This window comes from Leucopleurus acutus, assembly GCF_964270905.1.
Source record: "Leucopleurus acutus genome assembly, chromosome: 11".
Lineage (NCBI taxonomy): Eukaryota > Metazoa > Chordata > Mammalia > Artiodactyla > Delphinidae > Leucopleurus > Leucopleurus acutus.
The window spans coordinates 8,475,767-8,491,235 of record NC_139152.1 but is presented as its reverse complement, the minus strand read 5'-3'; the positions used below and the strand labels follow the sequence as shown (position 1 = coordinate 8,491,235).

The following is a 15,469-nucleotide window of genomic DNA, read 5'->3' as shown; positions in this document are numbered from 1 at the left end:
CATAGTAAGGATCTTTTGTGATAGAAGATCATTGTGAAGATAGTTGTAACAAAGAAAAGGGTCCATCAATCTATTTCATACTACATATGGACAAGTGAAGGCTCTTCTTTGGTTTATATTTCTAGCCAGTTTATACTTTTGGCGCTCACGAAGTTTTGCAAGCTTCTGGTTGAAGGGAACACTTTTTCCTCAATCGTTTCTAACATGGCCACTGTGGATTCCTAGTGGTCACAGTCATGCTTCATAACTTGAAATTAAACTTCAGTGCACTAAAAACATTATTTTAAGCGAAGAGTCGTTTTGATCTTTAGCTCTTTGCTTTCTCTGTTGTATTATTCAGCAGCCTGTTCCACATTTACGACTCCATTTTCCACATTTTGCCTCTTTTGGGGGGAGCACAAATATTTCAGGAAGACTTTAGAGCTTTGGAAAGGCATCCTGCAGTTTTTTTGCATTAGTGTTTACTTTTTACAGCATTACATTTAATATTGTTTATCTTGACTCCTGACTTTTTTGGAGGGAAATGAGAGTGCTTCATTTCCCTCGCGCTGGTCCTGGCCCTGAGAAAAGTACTCAAAGAGGATGGTTACAAAGACAACAAACAAACCTTCCCAGAATTCTGTCAAACAGGCCAATTAATTAAACAAAGTAGATATTACATATCTAAGTATACTGGACAGCCAGTAAGTAAGTGGATTTTCTCACTGATTTATAGAGAAAACCCACTGCTAGAAGTGTGGGTAGGTAAGAAAGATAATAAAACTTTTCAAGGCTGAGCACTTCCTTTTGCTTCTCTTGCCTCATAGAACTGTAGTTTTTTCTTTTACTCAAGTCTAGTGCCTCATTCTTCTCTTTGCAATGGACAAACCTGTGATATATGCTGATTTAAACATATCCAGGAATGCTGGCCTTGAAAGCTCGTCACCCCCATCTCTTCCTCAGAGTAAGTGGCTTTAATTTTCCTTTTGGCATTTGTATATCTTCCATAGTTAGATTTTTCTCTTGAATTTGTAGCTTTAAATCATGGCTTTGAAGATGAGCAGCAGCTATATTAATGTTAAACAGATATAGCATGGCCTGTCGGTAGGTAATCACAAATGTGGGAAAAATCACATACTTTATAAATTTCTTTTTTATCAAGATACTTTTGTGGAAAATGAATATAGTTCCTATTACTGAGCCTTGGCTAAAGGATCCTGAAGAAATATTTTACATGCATTAACAAGGGAATATTTTGATTTTTTTATTTGTTTTTTTTTTGCCACACCATGAGGGATGTGGGATCTTTGCTCCCTGACTGGGGATAGAATCCGTGCCCCCTGCAATGGAAGCACAGAATCTTAACCACTGGACCACCAGAGAAGTCCCTTTTTTGTTGTTTTTGCTTTTGTTTTTTTTTTAACAAATGAATATTTTTAGAGATTTTTTACTACCTTGCTGTAATAGTAACCTACCTTATTTCAAATCCCTCTATAAAATACTGTGATTAAGTTCCAATGCATTTGCATCCGTGGCATTCCTTTCAGAATACAAAGTGTAGGCTCAATGATTAACATCGTTCACCCTTCAAAGGGAAGGGAAAAAAATGTTCTGAAAGAAAATTATATTCAAGATCAAAAACTTGAATATAATAACAATCTGATGTTTTTTTAAATTGAAAAGTATAACAGTTTAGAAGGATTTAAGGCACAAACCACAGGAGAATACCACTGATGCACTTATTTCATACTTGTTGAAGTTAGCAATTTTCTGTATGTCAGAGGAGTTAGTATTCTGAGTGAAAGAGATGGGGTATTCTAATGTGAGGTCATAGGTGATGGATTCCATGGCCTGGGGATAGATGAAGAGAAACTACAAATTAAGCAGAAAAAAAATGTATAAAATCATCAGGACATAGTATTACATTCTGAAGTCAAACCAAACTTACTAAACATCAATGATATTGCAATTTTTATCCAACCTGATATTCATTCTATAGTGTGCTTGGCAAGTGGGTTGTATCTTTTTAGGATGGTTTGGTATAATTTGAAAGTATTAAGTTATCAATGTTCTAAATTGGAGATTGAAAAGTCTTAGGGTTATCAAATAGTTTCATGATACCCTTCATTTGGGGGTTACGGGAAATTGGAGAATTTTGATAACTACAGTGAGAATTTGTCAAGCCATGGTTATTTTTTGATGCGAAAGAGAAAGACTTTCTGTTCCCTATTCAGATCTAGCAGAAGTGGAGAGAAAGGAGGATGGTGTTGGAAGATATTGGAGAATGAAAATAGAGAAAGACAGCGAGATTTTCCTTAAAAGCTACTGTCTGTGATCCCAAATCAATGAGGCCAGAAAATCTGTCTATTCTAATTGTCGTCATTATTCCACAAAATATCATTCTAAAAGTAAATCTGAGAAAACATAGAATAAAGTCAGAATAAAATGTGTGACTACAAAACGCTTGTCAACTGAAAAAAATGCCTAACCTAAAAGTTGAGAATTATGTATTTGGTGGCTTTACAGAGGACTATAGCTGAGAAGGCAGCCTCTCTGATAGTTCTGAGGAAATGTCCCCAAGAGGTAAGGGAGGAGCTGGGATATACAGGAGATTTTGCTAAAAAAAAAAAAAAAATGTAGTAAAACATCAAAAGATTACTGCTAAACACAGAAACAGACACCTCAAGTTAATGATTTTAGTGTTTTTCTATATGTGGGAAGATGCAAAAGTCTGGGCTCATTGAAATAATTCCTCTGACATGCATCTTAACTATCTAGGGCCAGTATCCTGTTTTTCTCCATCCTGAATTCCCCTCGAGTTATACTATCCGGGCAGCTGCACTGGCTGGTGGCTTTAAGGTCACAACATCCTTTGTTTACTGAAATGGGAGGTGACCTTCTTTCGCCACACATTGATCTGGTATTACAATTATTGTGAAACTACTAATAAGCTCTTTGGCTAAACAGTTTAGCCAAAATGGTAACTGTAGAATAGTGATTATATCAAAAGCAGTCAGGAAAACCAGAGAGAGATGTGAGTGGTGACGAATCTCGTTTATGGCCCAGGATTTGGTCTCTTAGAAAAGTAGATAGGTGTTGGCAAAAATGCCTCTAGAGTTTATTTATTCATCCAAAAATAAACACCTGTGTCAGGCATGCCCTAGGTGCTGAGAATACAACAGTGAACAAAATAGTGAAAAAATAGTTTCCTTTATTGCATTTATATTATACTACTAGGAAGGCTTACAAATAAATGAGTAAGAATATATATGTATACATATATGTGTTAGATAATATTAAGTGCAATAGAGAAAACATTTTTTAAAAAATGGAATTGAGAGTTAGCTTTTGGAGAGGGTATGATATCAAATGGAATAATCATAGAAGCCTGCCTGACAAGATGACATTTGAGTCAAGACCTGAAAGAATTGAGAGACAAAGGTATGCTTCCTGGGAGAAGAGCCTCTTTAAAAGATGGACCAGTGCAGATGCAGGATCCGTGGGATGAGAACATGCCTGTCATCTTGTAGAAAGAGCTCATAGGTTAGTGTGAAATGACAGAGCATGTCTGCATGGAAAGCAGCAGGAGATAAAGTTAGAGATATAAAGGGAAGCCGGAATGAATAGGGATTTGTAGGCTATTCTACAGACGTACAGACTTAGATCTGCTTGAGAGAAAGCTATGGAAAGGTTTAGAGAAAAAAAGTGAGATGATTTGGCATACTGTTTATATCCAAACAAAAAACTAGCCTTATGTGGGTATTTCCAGATGACTAAAGTTTACCTGGCCTCTTCAATTTGTTATTGTAACTCTATTGTTACAATAACTCTATTGTTACAATAACTCTATTGTTGTTATCAGTTCTAATGTAGTGCAGCAGAAAAACAACACAGAACCCTTCACTCAGTTCTTTAAATTTTAGATGCACGGTTATTATGTATCACACACCATGTCTAGAAGAACTATTTCATACAACCCTTTCCAAAACCTCATGAAGTAGTATTATTCTACATTTCACAGGTGAGGAAATTTGTAGTTTATGAAGCTTACGTTGCCCGAAGTAACATGCTCTACTACAAATCTGCTAGATTTGAGAGCTCTGCTCTTAACCACTGCTATCCTTCGGTACTAAATGTTAAAATAGTGACTATATAGGGCTTTCTCCATTTTTCAAAATTTCAAGGGAGGAAAGGCTGAGGAAGAAAAAATGGTAGAATAGTAGATACAACTGTGAGGAAACGTCACGTAGGACTAGTCTTAGGTTCACTAAGTTTAGTTGCTCTGTGTCACACGAGCTCATCTTAGAAGTTCTAGGTTAATATTCTCCAGTCTGGTTCTCCCATTTTCGGATGTACACCCAGGACCTTGGAGCTCCTCTAATTGTCTACTCTTGTCTCTCCCCTCCAGATGATAATCCAGGTGTCACTACCTGAAATCTAATCTATTATGTTTCCTCCCATAATCTTTTATCACATTTAGTTATCTTAAATTCCATCTCCCCAGGGACATTTTAGAAAGAGCTAACTCTTATGAATGTCCACATCCTAATGAAGAGACCATGAGCAGTTGTCTGAAAACTGGGTTGCACAACTTAATTGCCAGGGAGAGTGTAAAAAACTAAAGTAGAAATGGATTTGTGGGTCACTCTGGAACATTTAATGAGAATAAAGACAACATTTTAACATATCTGATGCTAAAATTTTTAACAAGTGACTAAAAGCATGTATTCCTTTATATTGAAGAATATTAGAAAAAATATAAAAAGGAATAGATAACATAAATAAATGATATAGTTAAATTAGTAAACCTTTACTTGTAAAGGCCCTTGGCTCTAATAATACAATTTAGAAAATAATTTATAATTGTAATATATATAACATATTATAAACCAAATGGGAATAAAAGGGGTCTTATAAATAAGTCAGGTATAGAAGTTGTCTAAGCACAACTTCAAGTAGAATAACCGAAGTACAGATTACCAGAATAATTCCTGTCAGAGCTGATATAATTTTGGAAGCTGTTGCTCAGTCTTTTCCAAGAATTTTTTACATTAATAAGTTCCTCTTTGATTATTTTTCCCATAAAATCCATTGATAAGGTTATTATGATCCCACTTTAATTAATACAATCACAACTTTTGATGACCATGAGATATACAGTACATCGTTATTGACATGATACAGAGAAAAACAAAGGTATTTGACATTTTTTAGACTATGCAATGTTGTAGACACAGGTTCATGTTATGTTATATTCATTGAAATACTGAAAATAACATGCAAGCTCGTAAAATACTCTTCCTTGAATTCCATCCATTTGGTCCAAATTGGAGATGATTGTTCCAGGCAACAGCAAAGCAGAGAAATCCACGTCTAAGAATAGAATTGTCTTATACCACTAGCACCTAACATGTTGTTTGGCATAAAACAGAGCCTCAACAAATATATCTTGAATGAACAAAGGCCTTCCTTGTTGGACGAAATTCTTGGACTTACTTCGTACGGTAGGGTATATGTTTCATTTTTGTATAGCATTTGGCATGTTTCAAAACACCGTCACATCTATCTCATTTGATTCTTATACCAATCCTTCGTACACAAGACAGGCATAAATATTTCTATTTTATCTATAAGCAACTCTCAGTTGGATCTGAGGTTCCATCTTGTGGGACCCTACTTTAAGATGACTGATAAATGTCCTTTCCTGCCCCTACCCCCAACCTGAATCTAGCTCTTTCTTATGTGATCCAAACAACCTCTGCTTTTTGTATTAGATGAACTCAACTGAGTTAATCAAGTATATTTTCTTAATGTCTCAGATGTTTGTCAGGGTCCACCTTGGCATAAATTTGCTCTGAAACTTGGTTGTGCTGGGATTATTCTTCTTGCCTTGACTGTGATTGGGTTGAGTGTTTCAGGTAAGTGATGCAAGATCATTGATTTCTTGTTCTACTTTTATTGTTTCTTATTCTACTTTACCATAAATATTAAAGTATGTTAACATTTGGCCACCCCAAATTTAGAGGAAGACCCATGAAACAAAAACAATTATGAAACAGTGCTCTAACAGTGCTCAGCCGGTACCTACTAAGCAAATGTCATCCTTTGTCATATTTCTCTTCCTAACTGTTCTGATAGGCTTCACGGGGGATTTCACATGTGCTCCAAGGACATTTAAAAAGTCACAATTATGATAAAACCATGACAATAACAAAGAAAATAAAAATTTCCAATTATTTACAGTTCCTTAAGTGGCTACTAAATTCCAGATTGTCCTAGGCAATCTCTCCCGTGGGGTATAGGCACAATTATACTTATTCTGAAGATGGAACATTAGGCAAGGAGTGGAAGCAATTTAAGAGTTTAAGTAACACCTGGGAGCTTACTTATATAGTTGAAACCGCTAACTCAATGTCTGTGTGCGTTCACTTGTTATGTGTGTGTTTGTTTATGTTGTCTTCTAAGTAGACCCTTTGTTACTACACTGCTATTGCTCTTATTTTCTGTGCATTTCAAGCTTGTTGAGATAAAAATTTCCTGAAGTGATAAGTATAACATATCCATTTCATTGCACCATTCAGCATTAATCTTCTTAATGATTTCTCCTGATTTATTAGTGATATTCTTGAGACAAAAATCAACAGAGAAAAGCAGCATGGATGTTCAAGAGAACAGGAAGGAAACAACAGGTATATTTTGTGGTTTGACTTTCCTAAGAATAATGGCTAACATTTGATAGGTATCATGCATTATCTTAATTAAGGTTCGTAACAACCCACACATTAAGATAGTATGATCGCTCTGATTTTAAGTTTGACAAAACTGAGGCATGGAAAGGCTAAGCAACTCATCCAGGGTCATACAGGTACTAAGTGGTGACACTGGGGATTGTACTTCAGTGGGCTAACTTCAGAGCCTACGATCTTAACCAACAGATAACACTGCCTTATGAGAGGCTGCTGCTAGGATATTCAATAATTAATAGCCAAAACCCAAGCTATAAAGTAAAATATGCATTGAAGTGGGATATTTGATGATTTTAATGAATATGTCAAGCAGCTAACTCTGGTCCGAAGTTAATTAATAGAACACGACATAAAATGAATAATTTAATATTTATTGTATTAAACATTAAGACATTGATCTCGTCCATGTACTTATTAAGTAGTGTGTGTTAATAAAGACACTATTGTTGAGTGACTGTAGCAGAATGTGATCATTTATTATATACATTCGTACATAACAGAAATTTTAAGAACCTATGAAAATCCTTCTGGAAAATGCTATCCAATAGATCCCATTAATAGGCAAATATATAATTCAGCAATTAGAAATTTTCTTATAATTTTTCTTCATGGTATTTGCCATTAACTTATGGAAATGAATTGTTATTTGCTTTTCATTTTACATGTTGTTTGAAGTAGCCATTTTTTAGAGAAGTTTGATATTGTCATCATGGAGTAGAAAGAACTCTTGTAATGGATTTACAGAATCTCAGAAAGAGTTTTGACTCTACCAGCATCTGCTTTGTGTGGACTTGAACAAGTTATTCTGTCTGTCAGTGTTTTAATTTGTCACTAATTTTCAACTCTTAGTACCGGAATGAACTATGTCTCAAAACCCTCAAAGTTATATTAAATTCATGAATTGTTCTCACTGTGATGATCAACGACTTCCCTGAATTTATAATGACTTGTGCATGTGTGATTAATGTTAGTGGGGTGGGGGGCAGGTTAGAAACATAACATTTATTCTTCTTCCTCTTTCTTACTTTAGAGAGACCAGTTCTGTTAAAGTGCCCAACAAATTGGCAACTAATCGGAGATAAATGCTTGCTTTTTTATGACACTTACAAACCTTGGAATGACAGTCTAGCCGACTGTTCCACAAAAGAATCCCGTCTGCTGCTTATTCAAGATCAGGAAGAATTGGTAAATAATTAAGTAAAATACTTTAATACGGCTTAGCCCTTGCTTCTAACCATATCAAGATCTTCATGCTTTAGCCCGGAGGGTTCTATGCAGATGGAAGTATTAATTTTGACTTCAAGAAGCTCACAATCTGAGACACTAAATGGACATGTAAGCAAAATAAATATAATTTAATGAATACAACAACATTAATACAAATATTTGGATATATATAAGTATGCAGACAGAAATATCACAAATAAGGAATAATTAACTCCGATGGGGAGTTAGGAAAGGCTTCAGAGAGGAGGTGATACTTGAACTGGGTTTCAGAGGATGGGTAGAAGGATGCAAACCAGTAATAGATAAACAGATTCAATATTCAGTCATTTCTTCTGTTTTATTTATAGAGGCTCATACAAAACCGGATAGACAAAGGAGCAATTATGTTTTGGATTGGATTAAATTTTACATTACCAGAAAAGAACTGGAAGTGGATAAATGGATCCTTTCTAAATTCTAATATGTGAGTATTGGGATAAGCTAATTTGAATATTCAATTTACATCAGGTTTACATGGCAAGATAGTAACATTGTTATTGAAGATTGAGATTTATCATTTTAATTTAGTTTAGAAATGTTCAGGAGGATCAGAATAGTCTGAGAAGAAGAATGATTCTGAAGTTGGTTGAAAAGTTTCACATATGAAAAGACATCAACCCTTTGCAACAATATATATTTTTACCAGCAATGGAGTTTTAGGAGACAAGGAAGAAACTAACTCCTTTAGATGGGGGCACATGAAACAGTTTTTAAAATAACAACATTTAGTAATTAAGAAATTTCTAACTGGAAGCTATCGGCACGAAGAATTGTTGAAGTAGTGTTTTTCAAACTGTGGGACCACATACCTTAGTGGGTCACAACCAGCATTGGCACAATGAATACAAGAGGAAAAAATATAGTAAATATCAGCGTGGGGTATCCAGACATTTGAGAGAAACTACCCACATTGTAACAAGTATTGTAGCTTATTTTAACCAGCGGTGTGAAAGGAGGGTTGTTTGAAGAGATGTAGTCAATCTGCATAAGCCACAAAAGAGCTATTTGCCGTTTTTTTGGTTGTCTCATAGTTTCTTGTGTGAGATGGTCAAGTTAACCATCGGTGTTATAGGAGGATTGATGTTACACAGTTAAATTATAAATTTTTAATGGACCTCATCGTTATTTGTACAACAAAGGGCAGGACATATTTTTCCCTAGAAAGTGAAAGTGTGCAGACATTCAACCAAGTTTCTGAAAAGAAATTTGATGAGTTTTTCAGAACAGATGATACTGTGTTACATTTTTTGAGTCTGTGAATGCTTTATTCACATTTGTATCAATAACAGTTAAAATGGATTTTTTTATCATTCAAAAAACAAGAGGTTAAAATTCAAGACACAGGAGCATGTTCAAGTTTATCTAAAATATGGTAATAATTTATTGTGTGGAAAATTATTAGACATTAAAAGAAATGTTGATTTAATTAGCACATTTTGACATTGTTTGACCCATGTTCTAAAATATGTTTTTAGATGCTGTACTTTAAAATGAAGATTATTTTAAAATAAAGTGTTCTGGACTAGAATAAATGTATGAAAAGGCAAACATAAAATAAAGTGTTCTGGACTAGAATAAATGTATGAAAAGGCAAACATATTTTGGTAAATAAACTACACTCTGATTTTTTGTTTTTCTAGGGATTATTTTCTATATTTTATTTACACATAAGTGCAACTTTTATATTAACTTATTTTTTTTTGTACATAGTAAAGGTTAATTTTGGTTTGTGTGTGTGTATGCTTCTTATTGGGCCATTACGTTTATTTTATTAAGGTTTATAATAAAACTGGAAAACTCTGAAGTGTCTATGAGCAGAAATATAGGCAAAGATGACGGATTAAATTCGATTGAACACTCTACTTTATTCTGAGGATAAAAATGATGATTTGGTTAAGATAGTGATCAGGTAAACCTGGAAGGTATCATATTATAGTAGAAAGAACGTCCGTTAGACTCTGCTTTTATTTTAGTTCTCTACCTTGGTTTTCAGGTAAAGAAAAACATAAAGGGTGTTAATAATTTTTTCACAAGACTGTTTTGGGGATTAAATGAGATAATGTTAGACAATTAGGCAGAGATCTGGTCAAAAAAGGCCTGGGAAGTCACCTAGGGCCTTTTGGAAGGGCACTTGGCCAGATGAGCGGTAAAAAAGTTATCTTGAAATTCAAAGGAAGGACCAGAAGGGTGGAAGAGATAAAATACAGGGGACCTTTGCAATAGCTTGGTCAAGAGAAATTCTGATTTGACTAGGGTGTCAGGCACTAGGAGAGAATCAGGTTGGCTTCTCAGGGCCGAGGGGCTCCAAGGAGAAATGGAACAAAGGAACAAGTTAAAACTGTGATGGAGCCCTGCCCACTGCCACCACTTCACTTTCTATTTGAGACAAATAGGTGAATATCTTGCACACACCCCATCCCGGCACCCCAGCTCTATCTTGCCATCCCACTGTTTAACTTCTACTCATGCCCCACCTGCAATGAGCCATAAGACTCTGCTTCTTTGGAACTAACAGTACATATATTGTAGCAGACACTCACCAACCTGTTTGGAATGGAAAAAAAGGGAACCTCCTACTACATCCAATACGTACTGAGCCTCCTTTTCTCACTATTGATATATTCAAATTCTGTAGACACTGAGTATCTACGTACTTATTACATTTACTGAACACATTCTTTGTTTAAGCATGATCACCCTTTCATATACATGATCTCAGTGTCTCCCCAAATATCTATACACTATATATTTAAGAAAATCGAGGCTCAGTGAAGGTAGGAAATTTTCATATAACATGTTAATAGGAGATTCAATTCCCAGTTTCCAAAGCTTCTCCTTTGTTTGTATCATTATGACATTTCTTTTCAGAACTATTCTTTTCCAGTGAAGATGAGCTTGCAAGTTCCAGAGGTTTATATTAGCTTTCTATTAAAAGCTTATATCATTATATTTGTGACTGGGTACTTATTCCATGCTTAATAACCAGCACCTTGTTGTTTGCTGAAAATTACAGAACATACTGGCTGGATGAGGAGAATTATGTGAGAAAATCACAAACACTAAAGAGAGGTTTTTCTTCTGCTCCACAGGTTACAAATTACTGGTGACGCTAAAGAAAACAGTTGTGTTTACATCTCAAGGACACAAATTATTTCCGAGAACTGTGCTACAGAAAATAAATGGATTTGTCAAAAAGAACTAAAACCTGTCAAAAATAAAGTATGTTCTGCCACTTGACTACACATCTCCTCTCCATTTCTTTTTTAATCTTTATTTATTAGTCAGAACTCTTAGTTGAGGCATGCATGTGGGATCTAGTTCCCTGACCGGGGATCAAACCTGGGCTCCCTGCATTGGGAGCATGGAGTCTTACCCACTGCGCCACCAGGGAGGTCCCCCTTCTCCAATTCTTTAATTTCCATTTCAGGTCTCTCTCATTTTAACTGTATATACTCTTAGCATGGCCTAATGTGCATTTTGTGGTACAAAGTGGAACAAACACTGAGAATTTTAACTGTTGTTAGTCTTACAGACATTCAAGTTTAATCTCCTCATTCAATAAATGGGAAAACAGATACAGAAAGAAAACACCTCATTTTAAGAGACAGTGATTCTCTATGGAACAAAGCCCAGACCAGCTAAGGGAAATGGTTTCTAATCCTGTAGACTTCATCCATCCCCTCTATGCCTTCGCTCACCTCCAGAAAAATTTTAGTAAATGATTTCTGAAGTCCTCTGCTTCTCCCACAGCCTATGCTTTTTTTTTTTTCAATACCATCACACAATTGGGTTGTGGCAGAACACTGATTAAAATCCATTCTCTTGACTCCTATCAGAGACGCATTACTAAAGGAGTTTGGGAAGGGACCTTAACTCTTTCCATTTTAATTTCCTCATTGCTTTTTAATTTTCCTTCTATGTTTCCTTCTTTCTATGGCTCACACTGTAGGAAATATGTAATCAAATTTTTCATTATTCTAATGGAAAATGTGATATATTTTTCAACTCTGCAGTTGGGGAAGCTGAAGTTACAGAAGAGATGTGTTTATTCTGATAGATCTCTTGAGTGTTCACTTTTTAAAAACACATGCCAGACTGGACCAGTGAGATTCCTTCTGTTTATTTCCTATGCCATGTGTTTGAATTTGAAGTTCATTTCCTTCTGTTTTACCTTCCTGCTCCACCCATTCCACAGAGCTCTTCAATATACACAGTGTGGGCTAAAAAGCAGGTATCATGGTTAACATATACACACTACTATATATAGAATAGATAAATGACGAGGACCTACTGTATAGCACAGGGAACTATACTCAATATCTTGTAATAATTTATAATAGAAAAGAATCTGAAAAATAATATATATAGATGTATAACTGAATCACTTTGCTGTACACTCAAAACTAACACGACATTCTAAATCAACTGTACTTCAAGTTTTAAAAAAAGCAAGTATCATGGAAAAACACTTATGGTGGGAAAAATTTAAAAATAAAGCATGCTTGATGCATAAGCCTAGGGGTTTGTTTAACCATTTTTTTCTGATCCACAGATGTTTAGGTAGCTAGCAATCAGATTCTTTTCCTTTATAATGCTAGTATGGGTAAAAAGGAAGAACTTTTGACTTTCCTACCAAGCAGTGTGGGAAAGGAAAATCCAAGAAGTGCAAGTAAAAAGATAATTATAAAAAAATTTTAAGTTCTAAACACCTATAAACTCATGAAGTAACCTGATCTGGTGGTCATAGCCTTTAGTTTACCCCTTGGCAGCAGCAGAAAGTTTACATCTGCAATTGTTTGCGATTAACTCCATTCTGCCCTCTTGTGGACTTACTTGGTGTGTGTGTGTGTGTGTGTGTGTGTGTGTGTGTGTGTGTGTGTGAGTGTGAGTGTGTGTGTGTGTGTGTGTGTGTTCGTTCTTGTGGCTACACTTGTTCCCTTCCGACCAAGCAAAACAGAACAAAAGAAAGTTGTGTATCAATCAGATTTATCCATTTTGTCCCTTTGCAACACCTTATTTATTTCCTTCATAATATATGAAATTAGATAATTATTTATCTACTTATCATTTTATTATTGTTATTATTTGATTACCACGATTGCTATTATTATTATTAGGCCCTTTCCATGGGAATATGAGCTCCATGAGATCAAAACCTTCTTAATATTTTTAGCCAATGCATGGTTCTGGCACATAGTAGATGCTCAATAAATATTTCCTGAAAAATAAACAAATAATTATAAAATCAAATTTGTTTACTGAATGAGCTTACCTAGGTGGCTCTTGCTGGCGGTCTCTAGTGCAGTTGGAATGAGATGCTGACTGGGACTCGGGTTAGCTCAAAGCCTTTGTCACTCTTGTATGTCCTTGCTGATTGCCTGGAACCTCAGCAAGGTGGCTGAGTTACAGGAGCAGTTTTTCTAAAAAGACCATTTTCAAATGATAATATAAGCAGCATAGAATGATTTGTCAACATTTAAAAGGTGATCCACTAATAGAGCTAGAACCCAAATATGATCACCCAGGTATATGAATCAAATTGCATTCTCTGGGCTTCCCTGGTGGCGCAGTGGTTGAGAGTCCACCTGCCGATGCAGGGGACACGGGTTCGTGCCCCGGTCTGGGAAGATCCCACATGCCGCGGAGCGGCGAGGCCCATAAGCCATGGCCGCTGAGCCAGCACGTCCGGAGCCTGTGCTCCACAACGAGAGAGGCCACGACAGTGAGAAGCCCACATAACGAAAAAAAAAAAAAAAAATTGCATTCTCTATCAAGACAATCTATTAGGGTCCTTTCAAAATAAACTTTGAATGCTGCATAATCAGAATGTGCTTTGGATTTATCCTTTGTGCTTCATGGGAAATTTTCAGTGTTCTACTTTAGGAATTATGTAACTTCTACCTGGCTAAAAATTTCTAAGCGAAGACCTCTAATAGGCATAATCTCTAAATGGAATTCCAATTCTGACTGAAATTGCTCTCCAAGTTTTTCTTCAGATATTTTCCTCATTTTACATGTGAGAGCTACTCATAGCTAACTTGAGTAAGGTCACAAAATTAGACCTTGATGAAGCCAGGGCTAGAACTAGGTTTTTCCCTGAAGCAAGGATCAGTCCTTGCTTCTTCCTACTTCAGTGTTTCTTCCAATTTCCAGCGTTTTTATTTGAATCTTAACTACTCAGCTGGGGTGTGAATTTTCTCAGTGATTTTTGCCTTCTGGGATTTTTACATTTTTCCTCCTAGAGCCAGCATTTGAGGATGTTATGTTACGAAATATTTTTTTCTGGACGCTCCTTTCACAGGAGTGTCCTTATACAAATTCAAAAGTGAGTCTATCGCCACCTTGTGACTATAATGTGAAGCTGCAACTTTAAAAATGCAGTTATGGGGGAAAGTTTCACATTTACAAAAAGGTTCCAGAACAGTTCGTTCAACACCAGTATTTTCCTCACCTAGATCTAACAATTATTACAATTTTCCTACATATCCTTTACCCTCTCTCTCTTGCTTTCTATTACCTTTTTTTCTGAATGCATTGAATAGTAAGTTGCATATATAAATAAATCTAAGAAAGTCAAAATAATTTAATATATATTCTAAGATATATTTTACATCCAAATCTTTCCAAAATGTCCTTTAGAACCCCTGGCCTCCTCAATTCTGGATCTAATCAAAGTTTACACTTTGCATTTGGTGACTGTCACTCTTTAAAGATAAACTGAGGAATATGAAAAATCTTAAGAGTGTGAGCAAAAACTGATTCAAACCAGTATCCAATCTAGCAGATAGAGAGGAGTTCCAAGGAGATTTATAAAATATGAGACTTTTATATGCAGAAAGGAGCAGGAACAAGGGAGTTGTTGTAGGTAAAAAAAAAAGTAGATTGGTTATTGCAAAGTTACTTTCCTTTAAGGGATTGTAGGAATCTATCAGGCAGATGACCTAACTAGTTCTTATCAGACAATTCCTAATTGACTGGTTTAAGATTCCAATTCTGGGGCTTCCCTGGTGGTGCAGTGGTTGAGAATCTGCCTGCTAATGCAGGGGACACGGGTTCGAGCCCTGGTCTGGGAAGATCCCATATGCAACAGAGCAACTGGACCCGTGGGCCACAACTACTGAGCCTGTGTGTCTGGAGCCTGTACTCCGCAACACAAGAGGCTGCGACAGTGAGGGGCCCGCGCATCGCGATGAAGAGTGGCCCCCGCCTGCCACAACTAGAGAAAGCCCTCACACAGAAACGAAGACCCAACACAGCAAAAATAAATAAATTAATTAATAAACTCCTACCCCTAACATCTTAAAAAAAAGATTCCAATTCTGGGAGAGCCAAAACTGTAATTAAGTCTTAATTAAGTCTTGGTTTGGCGACATGGAGCTTAGCACAAGTGAATCTATTTGGGGCCTGTTGTCTGGTTTTTAACATTACTTTGGTGTCTTTTATTAAAGAATTGTCCGTCTGCTCTTTTTCATTTCCCT

The 15,469-nt window shown here is 35.9% G+C and overlaps 1 protein-coding gene across 1 annotated transcript; it reads left to right on the top strand.

Moving 5' to 3' along the window:
* Positions 1-744: 744 nt before the first annotated feature.
* Positions 745-11,228, top strand: KLRB1 (killer cell lectin like receptor B1; the record flags this gene model as incomplete). The annotated part of the gene is made up of 6 exons (XM_082849716.1): positions 745-943; positions 5,799-5,897; positions 6,597-6,668; positions 7,756-7,910; positions 8,300-8,415; positions 11,081-11,228. Exons 1-6 carry the CDS (start codon positions 859-861, stop codon positions 11,226-11,228), a joined length of 675 nt encoding a protein of 224 aa, XP_082705842.1. The 5' UTR covers positions 745-858.
* Between the last annotated feature and the right edge of the window lie 4,241 nt (positions 11,229-15,469).